The sequence below is a fragment of the Panthera leo genome, chromosome A1 (genome assembly GCF_018350215.1).
Source record: "Panthera leo isolate Ple1 chromosome A1, P.leo_Ple1_pat1.1, whole genome shotgun sequence".
Taxonomy (NCBI): Eukaryota; Metazoa; Chordata; class Mammalia; order Carnivora; family Felidae; genus Panthera; species Panthera leo.
In genome coordinates this window covers 209,207,656-209,230,902 of record NC_056679.1, presented here as the reverse complement: position 1 = coordinate 209,230,902, position 23,247 = coordinate 209,207,656, and the positions used below count along the sequence as shown (strand labels likewise).

At 35.4% G+C, this 23,247-nt stretch overlaps 1 protein-coding gene across 5 annotated transcripts in view; it reads left to right on the top strand.

Moving 5' to 3' along the window:
• Positions 1-22,324, top strand: part of NIPBL (NIPBL cohesin loading factor) — a 200,167-nt gene extending 177,843 nt beyond the window's left edge. For 4 of the 5 annotated variants that reach the window (XM_042951844.1, XM_042951836.1, XM_042951868.1 and 1 more), the window contains 11 exons: positions 606-760; positions 1,277-1,367; positions 3,048-3,221; positions 3,642-3,832; positions 5,399-5,506; positions 7,063-7,263; positions 10,363-10,509; positions 12,272-12,546; positions 14,441-14,615; positions 16,373-16,561; positions 17,122-22,324. In XM_042951844.1, coding sequence (XP_042807778.1) covers positions 606-760; positions 1,277-1,367; positions 3,048-3,221; positions 3,642-3,832; positions 5,399-5,506; positions 7,063-7,263; positions 10,363-10,509; positions 12,272-12,546; positions 14,441-14,615; positions 16,373-16,561; positions 17,122-17,487 — 2,072 coding nt within the window. In that variant the 3' untranslated portion in view covers positions 17,488-22,324. Of the gene's footprint in view, positions 1-605; positions 761-1,276; positions 1,368-3,047; positions 3,222-3,641; positions 3,833-5,398; positions 5,507-7,062; positions 7,264-10,362; positions 10,510-12,271; positions 12,547-14,440; positions 14,616-16,372; positions 16,603-17,121 lie in introns of all 5 variants that reach the window. The other variant, XM_042951853.1, reaches the window with a different exon arrangement.
• The last annotated feature ends 923 nt before the right edge of the window (positions 22,325-23,247 follow it).

The following is a 23,247-nucleotide window of genomic DNA, read 5'->3' as shown; positions in this document are numbered from 1 at the left end:
CCTGTAGTGCGTCTAGCTCCTTTTTAAAAACACATCTGATAGGGGCGCCTGGGGGGCTCAGTCGGTTAAGCGTACAACTCCGGCTCAGGTCATGATCTCGCAGTCCGTGAGTTCGAGCCCCGCGTTGGGCTCTGTTTTGACAGCTCACAGCCTGGAGTCTGTTTCAGATTCCGTGTCTCCCTCTCTCTCTGACCTTCCCCCATTCATGGTCTGTCTCTGTCTCAAATAAACGTTAAAAAAAATTTAAAAACACATCTGATAAAGACAGCATCAAGGGAATTGTTAAGAGGTGTGATTGTCTCAGAAGCAATATTTTCTAGCACCTTTTGTATTTCCTTAATAACTGAATATAATCACTTCAGGAATTTACCTCATAAGTAACTGTTGGTCAGTTTTCTGCCCACTATGTAAAATAAAATTTAAATACCATTTTTTTCTTATATTAATTCTTTTAGGCTGTAAGGTATTCATTCTGTCATAATTCTAGATGTGTGTGACTCTTAAGAACATTAGTAAAATTTAACTCTAACAACTTAGCAATAATTATTTGAAGATAATAATTCAAGGATAAAACATTATAAATAAATATTACTTATCTTTATTAGGTGCCATTTCAAAATTAAAAAGTCAGCACCAGGAGGATCCAAATAACACTTCACTTCTGACAAACAAACCAGCACTTCTTAGATCCCTTTTCACTGTTGGAGCACTATGTCGGCATTTTGATTTTGATCTAGAAGATTTTAAAGGCAACAGTAAGGTACGATTCTAATATTACTTACTTAGTATGCTATAAAAAATAGGACTGTGTGACCCTGTGAACTGAAAATTACTAATGACCCAGGATGAAAGCAGCTTTATAGTAGTCTGGTTTAATGAGAATTCTGAAGCAGTGCTACCCAAAACCTGGTCCTCAGACTAGCCTCTGATCAACCAGCTGTTTGTTACTGATTTGTCATAAGAAGCTTATACAAGTTATATCAGCTTTGTAAGAGTAGACACACTGGGTTAAGCAGCTGATTTTTTTTTTTTTTTAACTTCCTCAATGAAGGAGCAGTACATTAATTTGCATTTTACACAAGCTTCTTTGTCACACACTTTTATTTTGAATGTCACCATTCTAAAATTTATGGATTATAAACTTGTGATTTATTCTTCAGTAAAGTTCACATGCAGAAATTCTCATTGTTTGCTTTTAGGCTTTTTCTTTTATAATTGAAAACTGAGAGAAGTTACTCTTCTTCATACACATTAATGTGTTTTTTTTTTCCCTTAGGTTAACATAAAGGATAAAGTACTTGAATTATTGATGTATTTTACAAAACATTCAGATGAAGAAGTACAAACAAAAGCCATCATTGGTCTAGGTAAGTTAAGTCTAAATTTCTTTATAATCTTAGTTGTTTGAGAGGTTGAGCAAATTTGGAAATATTGTGAGTCTACACTGTTTTTTTATTTAAGTATGTTTCTACTCACAGTAGGATTTGGTATATAGACTATGGGATTGGGGATTAAGACACCTGGGTTCCATTCTTGGCTCAGCCAGTGACTTTCTAGGTGACCTTGAGCAAGTCATATAACTACTCTGTTCATCAGAGAAATTTTATTTTGGTAGCATTAACAATGTTTGTAATTTAATATGCATGAACAGTGGTCCATATTAGTCTTTTGAACAAAAATGAGAAATAAATTTTTAGTTACCCAAACCTTACTAAATGTTTACTGATTTCTTTAAATAAACTTAAATCTTAGAATCTTAGTCCTCCTTCATCCCTTTCATAGCAAATCAATTAAAAATTCAGATATCACTTGGGGCGCCTGGGTGGCGCAGTCGGTTAAGCGTCCGACTTCAGCCACGGTCCGTGAGTTCGAGCCCCGCGTCAGGCTCTGGGCTGATGGCTCGGAGCCTGGAGCCTGTTTCCGATTCTGTGTCTCCCTCTCTCTCTGCCCCTCCCCCGTTCATGCTCTGTCTCTCTCTGTCCCAAAAATAAAATAAAAAACGTTGAAAAAAAAATTAAAAAAAAAAAAAAAATCAGATATCACTTACTTTAGGGAAGTTCTATTGAAATAGTGTTAACTTCAAGCCAAATGTGTACCTCTGAATATTAAGTCTGGACATATGTTATATGAAGTGGGTAAACTTACAGTGTTAATCCAGAGAACAAGTAGTGCAAATTTTAACTTGAAGAAGTAGCACTGTCTACAAAATACTACCTCTAGACCAGTTAATAAATGACATCTTGCTTGTGTGACCTTGGACTAGTTATCTGATCACTCTATGCTTTGAGTTTAGTTTGTATTTGGCGTCAATAATACTTGCTATCATTAAGGATCTTCATCTTGTCTTACATAAATAAGTGTTTTGTACAAATAAACATGAATAGTATTATTTTGCTACTTATCAACTTATGGTTATAGAATTCAGCATTGTGCCTTCATTATAATGCCATAAAAATAAATGGAAGATATTATTAGCTCTAGTTTATTTTAGAATTTTTCTGTTTCATCAAATGGATATATATATACACACACATTTATTTATTTATTTTTTAATAATGCCAATGTAGTACCTTCTGCTAGGGATCTAAAAAATGTTTACAGACGTTACCTCTTAAATCCTGATAACGTCCCTTTGAGGTAGGTGGGTGGTAAATATTATTGTCCCCATTTTACAGATGGAGAATTGAGGCACAGAGAGATTATGTGACTCACCCAAGGTCACACTACAAGTCAGTGGTGGACCAGGAATAGAACCCAAGACACCTGACTCCTAATCCACTCCCCTAGCCACTAGGCCCTGCTCCCTCCTCAAGGTTTCCTCTTGTGTGAAATTCTCCTTTGAAATGCAATTTCTTGTTTTTAATTCATGGGGAAAGAAGTACCTGCTCTAATACTTCTCTGGGTAAGGCCACTAGCATATATTCTTCTGGTCATTTTAAGTTTTAATGTTTGAAAAGGAGCTCTTTCATATAAATTATAAACATTTTCATTAAGTATTACATTTAATTTTAATATGAATATATCAAGACATTTTTTTGTCTCTTTAGGATTTGCCTTTATTCAGCATCCAAGTCTAATGTTTGAGCAAGAGGTGAAAAATCTATATAATAACATTTTATCTGATAAGAACTCCTCAGTAAATTTAAAAATACAAGTTTTAAAAAACCTCCAGACCTACCTACAAGAAGAGGATACACGTATGCAACAAGCAGACAGAGACTGTAAGTGAAGATGTATTTTTAAATTTCACATTGTGGCTGGAGTTAGAATACTGTCCGACTCTTTTAATCCAGACACCTGAATTTCCTTATCTGTTATATGATAGATACGATGTGTCTATATACATGTGTAACGTGTATACATAATATGTATTATATGATGTAACACATGTGCAGACATTAACATTTTGCAGGAGGATAGGGGTTGTAATTCTCATCAGGTGCCTCTCACTGAGGCCCGCGCAGGCGCGCGCGCACACACACACACACACACACACACACACACACACACACACACACACAAGATTAAGAGCCATTGAGCCAGAGTATTACCTATAATTTTGTACTTTTGACTGTGGCCTAATTTGGTGTAATTCGTAAAGTTGATACACATGTTCTTAATATGTTTACTTCCTTTTGCAGGGAAGAAAGTTGCAAAACAGGAAGATCTAAAAGAAATGGGTGATGTGTCCTCAGGGATGAGTAGTTCCATCATGCAGCTTTACCTCAAACAGGTGCTTGAGGCGTTTTTTCACACCCAGTCAAGTGTACGCCACTTTGCCCTGAATGTCATTGCGTTGACGCTAAACCAGGGTCTTATCCATCCAGTTCAGGTGAGTCTGTTTGATAGTGGCAGCACTTACTGAAAGAACCAGATTTGTTACCATTTGATGACATTGTGATTATACAATACTAGTTCTTTATTCATCTTAGTTGTTAATTTTTTATCCATTCAGGATAAAAAAGAATCCATCTCCTAGGTTGTCGTTACTGTAAAATACCCATATGTTCATAATATTGTATTTATCGAACACATTTCCAGTTTACGTTGGTAGAATATGTACTTGGAATCAGTTTTCTAAGTAGGGATGATTTGTTTTAATCCATATTGACTCTTATCCCTAAGAACCAATAGCCTGTAATGTCAAGAGAGTTAACTGGGGTTCAGAGTATTATCTGTTAACAGGGTGGATTGTAAGTCCATAGAAAAGTAAATCATATTACCTAAGCTCAGTTCCTTCATCTGTAAGTTGGAGGTAATACCATCTACTTAATACCTCAGCACACTGATGTGAGGACTAACTGACATAATAAAGATATATTAGCATCACTGAGAATTGGCAGCTGATGCTGACGTAGTAGTGTATACACTGTCTGACATGTTCAGGAGAGTACCATAAGCTACAGAAGGGAATTTACTAGACAACCAAAAGCCTGTATCCTTTAAAATTTTTATTTTGCCTGTTTTTTGTGGAACTTCTTCTAAAATATGCTATATGTGAGTATGCTTTGTTCTTCCCTGTGTCCTGAAATAAAACACACTGATGAATTCTAAGAACAAACAAGGACATTCTCTTATGACACCATAATGCAGTCATCAAATTCATGAGATTTAACACTGATACAGTGTTATCTAATATATAGTCCATTTTCAGATTTTGCCAGCTGAGCCAATAATATTCTTTATGGACTTTCTTCCCCCAAGTCAGGGTTTAATCCATGATCATCCTTTTCAGTTAGTGCTGTGTTGACATTTTTTAAGCTGTTGTTTGTTTGTTTGTTTGTTTGTTTGTTTGTTTGTTTGTTTTCAGGTCTCCTCACTGCTGATTCAGATTCACTTAACATAGTATTGGTGTTTCTTAACCTTAGAAGTCCAGTAAATATGGCTGTTACCAGAACACTAGCTATCGAACTGTCTGATCATTGAAGCCCTATATATAAAATCAGTGTTGCAAAAAAATTTATATTTTTCTGGTTTTGAGTATGAAAGGCAAAGTATATTTTGCCCTGTATTATCTTTACATAGCAAATTCAGTCAAGCTTGAAAAATTACTGGATTATACATTTGCATTATATATCATAATCTTAAGTGGGTATTCTTAGTGTAGGAGCCCTTTATGTATGATTAAAGAACCTTTACTTCACACAGAAATTGTTTCCTTTTCATCAGTATTTTTGCTGATGCTTCATTTTTTTTGTTTTGTTTTTGTTTTCCTTTAAGGTAAATCTAAGGGAAGATTAATCATTTTTAAAAGAACACTAAAACATGACATTTATAGGAAGGCCTATAAAGCCGAATTCATATATCCCAGTTATATAGCAAGTTTTAACATATGTCATGAGACATACAGAGCTTTTACTACTGTGATGTCTTATAAACTCTTTATTTTTATTTTTAGTGTGTACCATATTTAATTGCTATGGGAACAGACCCAGAACCAGCTATGAGGAACAAGGCTGATCAGCAACTGGTGGAAATCGACAAAAAATATGCTGGATTCATTCATGTATGTATTTTTAAATTGTATAACCTAAATTTAAACATCTTTCTTCGGTATACCATTTCCTTGATAAAGGTCCTGCCCATCTTCATATTAGAATAACATATTTTGCTTAGTACAGTAAAACCTTGGTTTGCGAGCATAATTTGTTCCAGAACCGTGCTTATAATCCAAAGCATTTGCGTATCCAAGCGAATTTCCCAATAAGAAATAACGGAAACTCAGATGATTCATTCCACATCCCAAAAATATTCATATAAAATGATTACAATACTGTAATATAATACAAAATAATAAAATACAAAATATAAAGAAAAATAAATAAATTAACCTGCACTTACCTTTGAAAACCTTCGTGGCTGGTGTGAAGGAGACGAGAGAGGAGGGTTATTGTGTAGGACAACTTTCACTATCGCTAACGGAATCACTGCTCTCTGTTGGCTCATTGGAATCTTTTTCTGTATGGGAGCCATTGTGTACACTCACACGGATGTTGACTACGGTATGGTATTAATAAACTCTTGTCATATATTGTAATGTAACTGGCAATAAAACAGCAGAGGAAAAGGGTCTATATCTGCAAGCAACCTGACCTAGAATGAAGCAAAGCATTCCTAGGCTTGCTGTTGTATGGAAAGCAAAGGACTGTCCATAGGTGCTTTGAAGTGACCAAAAAATACACTAGTGCCAGTTGTGGGCACCTTCCAACGTTCTGAAAAATCGCTGATTTCTGCCAAACACCGAAGCCTGAGACCAAGCATCCAAGCATGGGAGATGATCACCCACGATCCCTGAGTGAGAGAGAGAGAGACAGAGAGACGGAAGAACCATTGGCTCAGTTGTGATCATGTGATGTTTGGCATCATGTACTACTCGTATTGCAAGACATTGTTCGTTTATCAAGTTAAAATTTATTAGAAATGTTTGCTCAGGGCATCTGGGCGGCTCAGTCAGTTACACGTCCAACTGCAGCTCAGGTTATGATATCACAGTTCATGGCTTCGAGCCCCACGTCCGGCTCTGTGCCGGCAGCTCAGAGCCTGGAGCCTGCTTTGGATTCTGTGTCTCCCTCTGTCTCTGACCCTCACCCACTCACACTTTGTGTCTCTGTCAAAAATAAACATTAAAAAAAATGTTTGCTCATCTTGCAGAACACTCACAGAGCAAGTTACAATCCAAGGTTTTACTGTATTTACTTCTAAACATGCAACTGAGTTTGTCCCCCAAGCTTTTTATTCTCATTTAAAATTAACTCTTAAAACTGAGCTAGAGGTGATAGTCCAGCAAGCGTGCTGGACTAAAAGTAAGGTTGCCTGCGTTCTAGTCCCTACAGTGTGATCTTGGCAGTAATGGCTTTCTGGGTCTTGATTTTTTCTTATATAAAACAAGGGGGTTGCAGTAGATGATCTCTGATGTTCCTTACAGCATTTGAGATCCATGATTTTATGATTTTAAGTAAGAAAACTAAACAGTGGAGTTAGCCTCTGCTTATAATATTCAAAGTATAGTTTTAACTTGACTCTTAATTTCCATTACAAAAATGAGCCTTTTATTGATTTCAGATGAAAGCAGTGGCTGGTATGAAGATGTCCTACCAGGTACAACAGGCAATCAACACATGCCTAAAAGATCCTGTGAGGGGTTTCAGACAAGACGAGTCCTCTAGCGCTTTGTGTTCACATCTTTACTCCATGATCCGTGGAAATCGCCAACACAGACGGGCCTTTCTAATTTCTTTACTCAACCTCTTTGATGACACAGCAGTAAGCATAAAAACCTTTTTATTTTAAGAAAATAAATGTTGTATAAATTTTATGCCTAAAGTAGTCAGCATTTTGAAAATATGACCATTTTAGTCAATAATAGTGACTATATTAAATATGTGTTTCTTTACATCTTCTTATATTAATTACAAGGTATATAGTCAAATTTGGAGGGGAAGTTTCACATGAATATAAATACAGTGAGCGATAAAGTATAACTGTGTCTCCATACTGAGTATCTTATGAACTTTGATAATAGTTCCTTTAAGCATAACTTTAAATAAGGTACATCACTTAAATTATCACTTTGGAGGTAAGTTACTTCAGTAAATAAGGTCAGACTTCACTTATTTCTGCTACAGTCAAATATTATTAGAATAACTGTTCCAGGTTTTTGGCTACTGAAGTCCTTATTTGTTCAACTTGACTTCCTTAATAAAGAGCCCACTTGTGTGTAATTACAATTTTGACCCTTTGGGCTATTGCACAAGTTGCACTGGCCAGGCCCATAAACGAACAAAATAGAAGGCTCTGTTGTTTAAGCTTACCTCTTAATTTATTCATTCATTTTACACACATATTTATTCAGCACCTGCTATGTGTGGTAGTCATTGTGCTAAGAGATGAAGATAAAATGGTGGATAGGACAGATTTAGTATCTGCCCATATAGAGCTTTACCAGTTAGTCTGTGTGTGTGTATAAAGCTTTGAAAAGAACAAAAGAAATATTTTTTGTATTTAATCACTTACAAGTTGATTGTTATTATCCCAAAACCAGACTTTTTTCAATAAAACAAAATTTAAATTACCAGAATGTAGATACCTTACTAGGCCTCTTTTTTTTAAGTACTACATGAAATTTTTTGATATGTGATCTAGTAGATAAATATTACAAGCACTTATTTCAGAAGTACTTGGACTATCATTTAATCATCACCATGACCATCATCATCATCATGTCATCATCAGTATTAAGTTTTCATGGTATGTAGGACATCATGCTAGGAGTGGAAAATGGTATGATATAGTGCTCTTGCCCTCAATGGATCTTACCTCCCTCCAGTTGTGGAGACATGATAAAGGAAATAAATAATAGTTAAGGTTAGCATATTTTGAGTGCCAGGTGGTTTATACTGTTGATACTGCTCTAGTCCTTATCTCTTCTCCTGAGCTTCATTCCTGTGTGCTTTCATTGCCTGTTGTGTGTCTGTCACTAGCTCGATGTTCTGTCACCCCAGCATGAGCAATGCTAAGCTGGAAATTCAGCTGTCATAATGCAGTGCCGTCTCCTGTTTCCAGGAAAGGATGTCAGAGGAGGAACAAATGACTGAAGGCCTGGGAATTAGATGAGATGGACCTACTATTTAAGGCAGGGGTAAAAACATAATAAAGGCACAAAGATAAGAATGTGTGGGAAATAATGAATAGATTGTTATTCGACTGGAGCAGAAAGGTCATAATAAGGCATGGTTTATGGAAGATCTTGTAGACAGTGAAAAACCAATAAAAGCATTTGAATGAAAGTAATGAGGACAGGTGCCAAAGGACATTTTTAGGAACATGGATTTTTTAGCATTGTGTTCACACTAGAGGTAACAAGGGACTGATCTATTATGATGGTGGTAGGAAAGGAAAGAAGCGTGAAGAAGTAATAAATGAGGCTGTGTAAGAATAGTCGAAGGATAACTGGAATATTCTTGTCCTGAGCACCTGAGAATAATAATAGGATTGCTGAAAAGGAGTTGGCTTGAGAAGGACATAAAAAGAGGAATAGTCGAAGAGAGAACTAAGGAGGAAGAAATTTTCAGGAAGGAAAGGGTGGAGGGTAGTGTCCAGTGCTACTCACAAGTCAAGAAGAGATTTTAAAAAATGGGAAGCAGTCAAGCAGTGAGGGACACAGGTCTGATTGTGATTGAAGAGTGGTAGGGAAGACAATGGGGGAGCAGCTCTAGAGTATTCTTTTAAGAAATTTGATTTTCGAAAGGGAAGAGCAATACAGGACTTCTTTATGACCAGAGTTGAAGAATTTCAGTTTTTAAAAGGTTTATTGAGAGTAGTCCTGAACATTTGCAGCTTAGGAGGAAACAGTATATATAAATTAATGTTAATAGATGAGGTAGAGTTCTGTGTTTGCGTTTCCCCAACTGTAACATGTAGATGTTGACACATATTTAAAAATAAAAAAATAGAGTGAAAGCAAGTTTATTCCATCTGTCCTACTGGATTTTGTTGTTGCTGTTGCCGCTGTTGGGTTTTATGTTGCTTGCATGGCAGGATAGGTGAGATGGTAGAAGGGAGTATGCTTTGATTGCTATATAGTTTTCATTTTTTTTCCTAAACTGTAAATGTTTTAAAGGAATTTAAATATTAATGTGCCTTTCTGTTTATATTCTGTATGGTTATGAAATGCTGAAAATCTCTGTTACTTCTTTTTAAAGCAAACAACCAGTAGTAACCCTAATTTTTGCTTACCTCAGTTTTTATAATGTGGGACTATGGTAGCACTGTCAGAACGACTGATATTCTAAATTATGTATATGTAGGAAACTGACAAATGTTTTTTGAAACGTGAGCTTTGATTTTTTTTTTTTAACCCACATGTTAGTACTATTATTACTGCTTATTGTTGAGGGCAGAATAGTAACTGTGTGTAACTGATCTCCATATGGGTTAAACTCTTAGAAGCACAATGACAAATCATTATGATTCATATGTATACTTTCTGATGCGGTATGGATTTATCATAAAGATCCCATATACTCTATAAGAAAACTTGAGGGAATTCCACTTGGGTGCACTGAAAAATTTCACCTCTTCCCTTCTTGAGGTCCATGGTATACTTCATTATGAAATCTCTTAAGATGGGTATGAGATTATTTTATAAAATCCATTTCTGTTACCCCTCATCCGTTTTTCTTACCTCCCTTCCCTGCTCTCTCCCTCCCTCCCTCCTTCCCTCCCTCCCTCCCTCCTCCGCCCTTCTCTTTCAGAAGCATTAACTGAGGTGAAAGTGCCCTCTAATATTTTTTCTAAAAAGGATTTTTGGATGGATTTCTAGATTATCCACTAAACATGTGTACCTTTTTTTAAAATTTACAGAAAACAGAAGTGAATATGCTCTTGTATATAGCAGACAATCTAGCCTGTTTTCCATACCAGACACAGGAAGAGCCGTTGTTTATAATGCATCATATAGACATTACACTCTCAGTTTCTGGTAGTAACCTACTGCAGTCATTCAAGGAGGTAAGTTACACACATTACTATTCTTAATGCATCTGTCAAAGTGCAGGCATGCTATTTTCACTGTTTTGTTTCCATTGTTCTTTTTTTTCTTTTCACAGGTATATAAAACCTTTCTAAATAATTTAAAATCTGGGCAGTGCTTGAATTGGGGAGAAGAAGTGGGTTGCTGTTTCATTTCTATTAAGAAAGACCTAAAACCATTCCATTTCAGATCATTTAAGTGGAATACGTACATCCATATATATATATATATGTGTGTGTGTGTGTGTGTGTGTGTATATATATATATATGGATGTATGTATTGTTCTTTTGATAAGCCATCCCACTTCTTTTTTTCCTCTTACTTTAAGCACTGACCTTAAGTGTTTGGTGTCCATTCATATATCCATTTAAACCCCATTTTAAAGCATCTTGCGATTCTATAAATCTGGTAATGCTGTAGGTCACAATAGTATACTTGAAGAGATATAACTAGAGATAGAGATAGATAGCTTACTTATAAGGAAACACAGAAAATGTATAATGTTGATTTCCTTATCTCTGAACACCAGCATCATAATGGGGTTGGCATATTGTATGCCCAAAATCTTTACTGAGTTTCTTATTATAAACCTTATGTCTTCTCTTTTGTGGTTTTTTTAGGAGAAAATGTAATTGGTTTCATTGTAATGGCACCTAGTATAGCACTTGGAAACATAGTAGGCCCTCAGTAAATTATTTAAAAATTAATTGGAATATTTTCATGTGCCTGATGACACAGTAGATCTCATTTTACAAAATTGTTGCACTCAGAACTCGATATGATCAAACTAGTAAATCAGGGAGATTATTATAATACCCAAGGGTTGGAATTACAGAGGGATCTAAACCCTTCCTGCTTGAAGTTTGCACCAAGACCCAGCCGCAGTGGCCTCACTTGAGAACTTGTGAGAACTGCAGACCCTCAGGCCCCACCCTCGACCTACTGAAACAGTCTATTTTTAACAGAATCCCTAGGTGCACCTTAAAGTTTGAGAAGTTAAATAATTCCCCCAGAAACTTAAGCCATAATGTTACCTTATTTTCTGTCACTGTTGTGGATATACTTGTAAATGTTTCTCCCATTTTATTTCTTGAACAATTACATTTGAATAATTGCTTTGTAATCTAGTCTTTTCTCCTCTCTTAAATCTAGCTGACTTTATTTCAAGAGTCAACTGTTTCATGAAATACAGAAAAAAATAACTGTTTAAGAAAAGTTCCATATTATCTTGTTGAAAAGCTCTTAAAAGGGAGAATTTGATAGATGCTGGGATGTTCAAACCTATTAAATGTTCCTCAGTTAAATTATATTTAGCACTTTTTTTTTTTAAAGTAGTCTCTATGCCCAGTGTGGGGCTCGAACTCATGAACCTGAGATCACGAGTCATATGTTCTGCTGACTGAGCCAGCCAGGCACGCCTCTCCTCGGTTAAACTATATTTACTACTTTTCCTGTGTAATGGCTTACCTATGTACCAAATTTATACTTTTATAACTAACTTATTTTCATTTCTATCCTATAACAAAATTGTTTCCCTTTGATATTTCAGAAGAGCTTTTGGGGAGGGAGAGATCAGGGCAGTGGATTATATTAAGTCTTGGAACCTGTTTATGGAAAGTCAGAGGGTTTTAATATATAAAATATTAATTTAAAGATGCTTTTTTGAAGTTGTTGAATGGACCATATGTATTTATTAGGGGTATTTTGTTACTATTTTTCCTTTTTTTTCACCCCCTCAGTCAATGGTAAAAGACAAAAGGAAAGAGAGAAAATCATCACCTAGTAAAGAAAATGAGTCAAGTGAGAGTGAAGAAGAAGTTTCCAGGCCTCGGAAGTCACGGAAACGTGTAGATTCAGATTCAGATTCAGATTCGGAAGATGACATAAATTCAGTGATGAAATGCTTGCCAGAAAATTCAGCTCCTTTAATTGAATTTGCAAATGTCTCCCAGGGTATTTTATTGCTTCTGATGCTAAAACAACATTTGAAGAATCTCTGTGGATTTTCTGATAGGTAAGGTTACATTAGCAGTGAGAGAAAAAAATTTACCTGGTTCAAATTATAAAGAAATATGAAACTCAGTTTTGATTGCATGCTTATTTTCATATTAAAAATGTTCCTTTTTAAAGAAGGAACATAGTGTTGCTATATATTTTGTTGTGTAATATATCACAGTTTGTTCACTTTGTTCTTGAAGAGAAGACAAACATTTCATAGTCATAATGCATTGTAAATCAAAGGACTTAACTTTGTTGATTTCCTTAAAAAGACCTTATTAGAGAATTAAGCTGATCTTCATGTAGATTGCAAATTTAAGTGTTCAAAGAGCTGTGAATAAAGAATAGATGTAGACCAACTAGACTGAGCTCTCATAGAACCCAAATCGTCTCTAATATAAGAGATAGTAAAGTACTAATTATTTGTGAATGCCCTATAATTTTACCCACAATTAGTCACTGTAGGTATCTTTTTTCTGCCTGTACCCATGAAACTTTGGTCATTTTTTTTTTTTTAAGTTTAATTCATTTATTTTGAGAGAGAGCATGGGAGGGACAGAGAAAGAGGGAAAGAATCCCAAGCAGGCTCCGTGCTGTCAGCACAGAGCCCGATGCAGGGCTTGAATTCATGAACCGTGAGTTCATGACCTGAGCAGAAACCAAGAGTCGGACACTTAACTGACTGAGCCACTCAGGCACCCCTTGTCATTTTTCATTTCATTAAAACATTACATTAGGAATCACAAAGCTGGGGCACCTGTGTGGCTCAGTCAGTTAAGCATCCTACTACAGCTCAGGTCATGATCTCATGATTGGTGAGTTCGAGCCCCACGTCAGGCTCTGTGCTGACAGCTCGGAGCCTAGAGCCTGCTTCAGATTCTGTCTCCCTTTCTCTCTGCCCCTACCCACTCATGCTGTGTCCCTCTCTCTTAAAAATGAAAAAACATTAAAAAAAAAAAAAAAGGAATCACAAAGCCAAATGTTCATAGGAGATAGATCATGAAACGGAACAAAGGGGATTCAGGAGAAGGTCACTGGCAAACTGGAAAAAACACGTTTTATCTAAAGGACTCAGGTATTACTCAGATGTCCATCAATTTTTTGCCATAGAAGAGGGTAGGCATAATGTAGCCAAGAGCATCTACTTTTGCAAGAGAAGCTAGATAATCCAGGTTTTAATGGACATATCTTGATGTTAAATGTTGGCAACTAATTTAATGTAAAACCTTGTAAGGCCTTGAGGTGATGCTAAGGAGTTGGGGAGATTTTTTTTTTTTTTTTTAACTTTTATTTATTTTGAGAGGGAGACAGCACACGTCTCGTGGGTAAAGGGCAGAGCGTGAGGGAGACAGAGAATCCCCAGCAGGCTCAGAGCTGCCAGCACAGAGCCAGATGCAGGGCTCAAACCCACAAAGCCATGAGATCAAGACCCGAGCCAAAACCCAGGATGCTTAACCAGCTGAGCCACCCAGGCACCCTAAGTCGGGAGGATTTTTAAGCCAGAGTTGTTAATAATATGAAACAGGTTTTGGCTGCTCTGTAGAGGATGAATAATTGGGAGGGCAGGAAAGTAGGAGGTAAACTAGTTACATAAACCAGTATTATATTGAAACTGTTCTACAATCATGATCATAGCCATCAAAAACAGACATGAGAAATACTTTCATTTAAATGATGCCTCTATTTCAGACAAATGCTGATGGAAACAAGAGAATATTATTCTTGTGAATCTTTGTCTTTATGTCTTTACTTCCCTTTTGAAATTATGTTTATTTTTGTGTACAAGTTCACTGGCTGAAATCTGTATGATAAAAAGTTTAATTATTAGTAAATTAAATTTAACTGCAATCACTTTAAATATAAATGCCTGAAAAAATTTTAAAGTTAATGACTTTGTTTTCCCAAAACAGTAAAATTCAGAAATACTCTCCATCTGAATCTGCAAAAGTATATGATAAAGCGATAAACCGGAAAACAGGAGTTCATTTTCATCCCAAACAAACACTGGACTTCCTGCGGAGTGATATGGCTAATTCCAAAATCACTGAAGATGTGAAGAGGAGTATAGTAAAACAGTATCTAGATGTGAGTAGTAAAACCAAAATCTGTTTCTTTTTAATAGTGACTTTCTTGAAAAGTAAATTCTTTCCTGGGAGAAAGCAGTCCCCCTTACATTGAAGCTTCATAAACCACCAGGATGATTTTTCTGTATGTGGTTTTAATGAGTTCCTTGAAGCTTGCCTTTCCCATTTCACCCATTGCATCATAATTTTTCTTAGGAAAGGCCAGCCCACTGCTCATTTTATTTCAGTAAGAATGAAAGCTTTTAGGCAGGTTTTAGGAAAAAAGCCATGCCCATGTGTGTATTTTTCTTAATTCAGTAGATTACATAGTTTATGGTTCATACAAGGAGAAAGTCATGAAAAAGTCATCCTCCTGCCCTCCAGCCATCCTGTTGCTCTCCTTCCTGGCAACCAGTATTAGTACTTTTTTACGTATTCTTACAGAAGTGTAATACAGGCTTATATATTTGTATGTCTCTTATATATGTACTCTGTTAACAAGTATGTAAGAATGTGTATATGTACAAAAAGTGCTTTTAAAATGTCTTGGAGTGGCTGGATGGCTCAGTCAGTTAAGCATCGGACTCTTGATTTTACCTCAGGTCATGATCTCACTGTTTGTGAAATCAAGCCCCACATCAGTCTCTGTGCTGACAGTGGAGCCTGCTTGGGATTCTCTCTCTCCCTCTCTCTCTCTGCCCCGCCTCTGCTCATACTCTGTCTCTCTCCTCTCTCTCTCTCTCCCTCTCTCTCTCTATTTCTCTCAAATAAGCTTAAAAAAACACTTAAAATGTCTTTAAGACTAGGCAAATTCATAGAGACAGAAAATAGAATAGAGGTTGTTACCAGAAGGAATGAGGAGCTATTGTTTTAATAGGAACAGAATGAATTTCTGTTTGGGATGATAAAAAAGTTTTGGAAATGATGGTGGTGATGATTATACAACATGGTGAATATACTTAATGGCAATGAATTGAACACTAAAATCTAGAATGATAAGTTTTAAGGTATATTTTACCCCAGTAAAGTTTTATGTTTAAAGAAATATTTGGGGGGAGGATTGTCCCTCAAAAATAAAAATAGTTTTTTGTTTTAATCTACTTCAAGCAAGTAGCTAAACATAACTAATAATGATATTTTTGACCAAGAATGAAACCTACACAGTGGTTTTCATATTATTCATAGACTGTAAACCTTATATTCTAAAACTGAAAATTATTTTAATTCTCATTTAAAATTCTTTAACATTCTTTTTATCCTCTTTTATCTTCTTTCAGAGAAGGCAAAGGGGGACAGAAAATGGGGGAAATGTCTATCAGTATTTAATTATTAATCACTTGGTTGCTTGATGACTTGGACCAGGGTCAGCAGACTCCAACTTATGGGCCAAATCTGACCCCCACTGCCTGTTTGTTTGTTTTTTTTTTTTCCCTACTGCCTGTTTAAATAAACTTCTATTAGAACAGCCATGCCCACTCATTTATGTTGTCGCTAGATGCTTTCACACTACAGTGACAAGAGTTGTATAGTTATGACAGAGACCACATGGTGTACAAAAGCCAAAAACGTTTACTATCTGGCTCTTTATAGAAAATATTTACCAGGCCCTGATGCAGACAATAGCTAAAATCTATTTAGCAATTAAACTAGCACCCACACCCAATTACTGCTGTAGAAAACATTTAGGGGAAAATAATTTTAAAGGAAACATTTAAGGATTTAACAATCTTGCTTGAAATTATGTACATAAAATTCTAAATTCATATCTAATTTTTGTAGTTCAAACTTCTCATGGAACATCTGGACCCTGATGAAGAGGAGGAAGAAGGGGAGGTGTCAGCTAGTACAAATGCTCGGAACAAAGCAATTACCTCGCTGCTTGGAGGAGGCAGCCCTAAAAATAATGCAGCAGCAGAGACAGAAGATGATGAAAGTGATGGGGAGGATAGAGGAGGAGGCACTTCAGGGGTGAGGCGGAGGAGGAGTCAACGTATTTCGCAGCGTATTACGTAAAATGATTTTTATGTGCTTATATATGTCAGTCTATTAAATGTACACCAAGTAATGTAATACTTATGAGAGAAAACATTTTGTAGATAGAGATTCTCTACTTAACCATTTATACATCCTTTTGTAGAAAGTTTAACATAAAAGACAATAAAAAAGAAAAAACAGAAATGAGACTTATCCAGCATAAAGGGTTATTAATTTTTTTTGGATTGTATTAATGTGTGTTATCCTTTTTTATTGTTGCTAAGTTTTATGTAGCTTTATGGTTCATATGTATATATAATTTTATATATCAATAAGAGTAAAGACACGGGTACAAATTAAGAGTTATATGGTTTTACAAGTATATGTTAACCCCTTGGCGCTGGCGGTCACGGTGCGTCTCATTGCCGGCAATGGAAGTGTGCTGGGAAATCCCAAACTCCCGGCGTCAAGGGATTAAAAGCAATAAAAACAAAAATTTCACTAAAATTCTTTTGTGTAACACTTCGTCTTTTTTCCCCCCCCCAATGTTTTAGTCATTGAGAAGGTCAAAACGAAATTCAGACTCTACGGAGTTGGCAGCACAGATGAATGAAAGTGTTGACGTCATGGATGTCATCGCTATTTGCTGTCCAAAGTACAAAGATCGACCACAAATTGCAAGAGTAGTACAGAAAACCAGCAATGGCTTCAGTGTTCAGTGGATGGCAGGCTCCTACAGTGGCTCCTGGACTGAGGCTAAGCGCCGTGACGGCCGCAAACTGGTGCCTTGGGTAGACACTATTAAAGAGTCAGACATTATTTACAAAAAAATTGCTCTAACGAGTGCTAATAAGCTGACTAATAAAGTTGTTCAGACTTTACGATCCCTGTATGCCGCCAAGGATGGGACTTCCAGCTAATGAATTTGTACATGCAGCCAAATTTACAGGAATTTTTTTAAAAGGCAGAAAAACTTGAAATATCAACATTCTGGCAAAAAAAAATCAGTTTTATGAAGAGTAAGAATGGAACCTGGGATGCAGGAACAAAAGAAGGAAATGTTGGGCAAACATTTTTGTGGGAGCTCCCTTCGCTGTTGTGCAGCAGAAACAGATTCTCAGTTCATTTTTACTCCCACTGTATTATAGTTTAACAAAAATTGTTTATATCTTGGAAAAAAACTTTCTGTTTAAAAAATAAACAAGTGAATGTTGGAAATTAGTCTGTTAATGTTCTTAATAAAGTGTTCTTGGAGTTTAACCTAGCAGCGGATGGCTTTCTTTAGCTTAGCCCAGTTTCCAGGGAAGCATTGTTTTTTCCAGGCTGTAAAATGGCAGACTCTCCTGGATATATAATTTATTCTGTTGAAAAAAAAAAAAAAAAAAAAAAAAAAAAAAAAAAGCATGCAGTATCTATGACCTATCTGCAGAAGGAGTTTTTGTAAATGTAGATTTTGATGTATTAGGTCACCCTGAAAACAATACAAGAAAAGGGATCCCCAGGCAATCTGGTGGAGCGAATACTGCAATAAATTTTTTTACTTCTCTTTGTTACTTGTCTGTTTCCATTTGAATTTCTTATTGTAAAGATCTGTTTAAATCCATTTATATTATTTTGCAGTCTTTTATGTAAAATTTATTATATCACTGGTTTTCAAAGCAAAACATAAAATATTGTTTATACAGTTTGTATAGGCTGACTTCTGAATAATTGGTATCTATTATTTTCATTCCCATAAGAGGGTGTAAACAGTTAACTCCAGGGTTTTATTGTATCCTGCAATATTTAGTATTAACTATATATGATTTAGCACTGTGCCAAACACATTTTCAAGAGTACATTTTGATATAAAAAGAAACTATAGTTTATTCCTTGTATGCTTCAATTTCTTTCTAGTGATGTCATGATGGTAATATTTATTTTTTAAACCTGGGGAAAAGGTAACAGTCATGCTATTTTGGGAAACTAGCATTTCTCTTAGTTAAAATTATGCTGTGTGTTATTTTAGAAATAGAGTGGAGTATGACATTTCGTATTTACATTACATTTTTCACAAGTTATTTTTTAATGCTGAAAAAGGAGTAATTTTACTAGTTGAGATGTTTATTCATTTTCTATTCTAAACATTTTATACCTCTTTGGAGAACGGTTGTTATTACAAATGGGGAGAGTGGGTATTTAATCAGTTGATCTGCATAGTTGATGCTCAGAAATAGTAATGGCTAAAATCGCAGGGGAGAAGGTGTGTTTCAAATTTAAGTCTTTTAAAAACAATGTGTACTTATTTTTAAGTTCATTTTTAAAAGTTGACCTCTAGAATGTTAAGTTTTATGAAATTGGCCAATAAATTAAGATTCTCAATTTGTGAGGAAAAGTGACATTGCCACAAAATACCTTTTTGTGAACACTTATTAAACCACAATGAAAATAACTTTTCAGGATCTATTTCCGATGTGGAATTCTTTCAGAACATTTTCTTGAAGGAAATGTTTTCCCACTCTTCTTCCACTTAATTGTATGTTTCCTCTTCCTTTTTACTGTGAACTCTGTAGAATAAAACTAGATTGGCTTTTTCCCCCATGGAGTAGTATGTTTAATCAGAAAGGACTTGAGGTAGCTAATGAAAACAATAGAAATTCATCAATAAGAGTAAAATACTAATGTAGAAAAAATATAAGAAAATAAAGTCAAGCCTGTAGAGTTCTAAAGAAGATGTAGTAAAACTGATCTTGAATGCTATGAAGGTTGACAATCGTGCATGCTGTTATTTGATTCTTAAAAAAACTCTGCTAGTTAAATGTTTTATCCCCATTTTGTAGATGAGGAAAACTGAGTCTCAGATTCAGTAATTAGTTTATAAATGTTGTAGGGATTTAAATTCAGAGTTGGAATAATTGTGTCTCACTATTCTAAGCTAATTAAACAATTAAAGGAGATGATCCTTATTGAAAGTAGATCAGTTCCTAAAGGATACTTAGTGTGTTTATACTTAGGGACCCTCTTCAGAGTGAGCTTTAGGGGGTAGGCACACAGTAGGTGAGGCTTCTCTTGCCAGGTGGATTTCTGTGTTCAGGAATTTTCCATACATTCTGAGTTCCAGTATTTTAGCTATTAATATAAGCCAAATGTTGATACAATTCCTAAGCCTTAACCCTTAAAATATACTAACCAAAGTTTTCAAAAAGTAGATTTCTCAAATGTGAATTTTTTAGGTCTTAACAGTAAAATAGGTTAAGGCCTTGACGGTCAAATCTACAAAATCAAACTTTCCGTGTATATTAAGGGTTTACAAAGTTCAATCTTAATCTGTAGTTTGTTGATACTGTAATATGCCAAATCATGTTTTATTGATTTGTATTGAAAAGAAGGTGTGTTCTATTTGATACAAAAAGCGCCAAGTACCTCTTCACTTTAATATATTAATTACGAAATTTTTGTATTTTCTTCAATTGTTTACTATTTTGACAGCGAATGGGTAGTTTAAAAAATTTGTATCAAAATACAAAGGCAGAAAACAATTTAGTAATCTCTAGTGAGAAATTCTAAACTTTTAAAGAAAAGTAGTATGTAGCTTACTTTGTTGATATGTTGAATATTTGAACCATTAGCAGGTAACTGAAGCACACAGTTATTGACGACTGTAGTCTATCCATGAAGACAGGTAAGTCCAGCTTTTCTGTCCAATGTGGATTTCATGAGCAATGAGCAAAGTTATCATATGTTCACGTAGAAAGTGAACTTACCCAGGAAGGTATGTGGTTTTCTTCACCCGTACTCTGCTTTCGGTTGCACAAAGAACTCAGTGTGGTCACTAGCACAGCACCCAGGTGGTCTGCATCTCCAAAGCTATTGATACTAAACTGGAATAAGGTTACTTTTGCCAATATAAAATCATCAGATCATTCACTTGAAATGATCATGTAATTTGAGACACTTGACAGTAAATTTTGTGTTACAGAAATCCTACTTGTTTGAACCTTTTGCTGTTTTGCCTTGCTCATTTTAAAACTGAAGTTGGTTTAACCCCTTAGCTAATTTTTGTCATAGGAAGCATATTATTCATTACACAACCTGGTGTAATATTTTTATTTGAAAATTTTCCTAACCACTCATTGTTCTGTTGGTCCTAACAGTTGAATGTAAATTTGATGTAATAGGTCACTGACCAAACAAGTTCCCATTTGCATAGTTTATTGACCAAGTGGTGATAAAATCCCTGTGTTCTGTGTGATAATCCAGTGAATACCACCGACCCACCCTTCTTTGTGAGGCGCCACTTGTATATGGCTTCATGGCCCACACTGATGCAGAATGCACACATTCTTTTATTCTCATCAGCATTTTTTTTTAATGATTTTAACTTTTGGTTAGAGAATCACCACAGACCCATCACTCAGTTTCAATCATTCTGAATTTCTGACCAAGCTTATTTCAGCTACACCCTCTATATCCTCCTCTATATTTTTCTGAAACCCCAGATACATTATTTCATCTATAAACACATCATCTTTAAATATTAATACTCCTTGACATCAAATATCCAGTAACTTCAAATTTTCAATGTCCTCAAAATGTCTTTTTTAGTTTTAGGTCTTAATCTATAGATGTCTTCATCTTTTATTCTTTACAAATTTTTTAATGAAGAAACTGAATCTTGTCCTTGGGTTCTTAAGAAATAGTTGGTTCTAAATAGAGGAACAACAGTTATTTTCCGCTTTGTAATCCTTTTTTGTAACTGAATTTATTTTGGGTTTGAGAGACATTGTCTCTCTCCCAAACTCCTGTGTATTGATTCTTAAGCCTGCGTAACCAGAATAGTGGTGCCATTACAGAGATAATGAAGTAAGGAGGTAGGTCTAGTTTTCAGAAAGATGGTGATAAACGTTTGTTTAATCCTTTGAATTTTAGTTGGCAAATGCCAAACAGGCAATTAGAGATGAAGAACTAAAGTAAGGAAACACAAGTTTAAACAGATAACAGAAGTTTCCCTGTGATTAAAGTTCCTCTGTTAGTCAGAATTTTGTTACCTACTGTTTGAAATAAGTGGACAATCGGTCGTGGTTATTTTTTATTATATAGTTTGTAGGCATTGCAGTTTTGTTGAATGTAATTTTGCTTCTATTTGTGACTTTTTTTTCAGTCATTAGAACTTAGAAATGAAAAGTTATTTTGTGTTACTTTGTCATATAGTTGTACTGTCTGCACCCTTTTTTTCCCCACAAGAAATGGCAGTGTTAAGTTTGCCGTGATCATAACTTGCCTAGAATTGTAATTTAGAACAAAGAACAGGAAAATGTAATCATAATCTAAGTTTGTCATAAAACCTAAACTGATAATGGATCTCCACATTCCATAGTTTTAAAAAATTTCTATAGAGTCTTAAAATATGAGGGATCTGACAACTCATTTAATCCAGATATTCATGAACCTCTTTAAGTATCTAATGAAAGCCATGAAATCTCTACTTAGGAAACTAAACAAACCCTTCTTAGAAGACTGAACAGAATTGTGCATATAATTTCAGGGGATTTCCGGTCACTCCCACCAGTGACATGTATAAACTGCTTTGGAAATCCATTAACTACAGGTGAAGAGAAATTGAGGCTCAAATAGGTGAATTGATATCTACAAGCTACAGTTGACCCTTGAACAACATGAGTTTGAACTGTGCAGTTCCACTTATATGCAAATACTGTAACTTACTTTCCTTGTGATTTTCTTAATTTTTTCTTTTTTTTGCTAGCTTAACTGTAAGAATACAGCATATAATACACATAACGTGTTTATTAACAGTGTTATCAGTAAGGCTTCTAGTCAACAGTAGGCTATTAGTAGCCAAGTTTTTGAGTCAAAAGTTACACATGACTATGTGGGAGGTCTCGGTGTCCCTAAACCCTACATCATTCAAGGGTTACCTGCATATACCTACTTAGTACCAAGAGCCAAGAGCAACCCTCCAGGCTCTTTCTCACCTCCCAGATCAGTTGCTCTTACAAAGAAGATTCATCTGGAAAGTCCTTATTCAGTCGTAAGATATGAATGTAGAGAAACTAATGACTAAATGTTGTGGATTTTTTTTTTTTATACCTTTTCAAAAGATCCACTTTATAGCTTCAGATTTTGAGATGCCTACTATCCTGTTAGATAAAGGGAGAAGGTAAAATGTGAACATTTTATGGGTCCCATTTTTATTTTAATTTTTTTCCATATTACCTGGCTAATCTTGAAGATGGGAAGAATCCAGAAACCAGGGAGGGATTAGAGAGTTTCAAGGAGGAAGTAGAGAGCAACATGTGAAATTCAGTAAGATCAAAACACAAAAATTATTGAACGTGGCTAATCTTTAGTAGAAGACTAAAACTTGGAGTGGTGAAAAGAGTATTAACTTTGAATTCAGAACACAGCCTGAAGCCATGTGATTCTGAAATAAGTGTGATGAAGTTTGGTAAATACAACCACTTAACATGTTATGTGGGAGCTTATTTAAAGAAATCCATAATTGGAGTATTTGGCTGGCTCAGAGCATGTAACTCTTGATCTCAGGGTTTTTTGTTTTTTTAAATATATTAAATTGTCAAATTGGTTTCCATACGACACCCAGTGCTCATCCCAGAAGATGCCCTCCTCAATACCCATCACCCACCCTCCCCTCCCTCCCACCCCCCATCAACCCTCAGTTT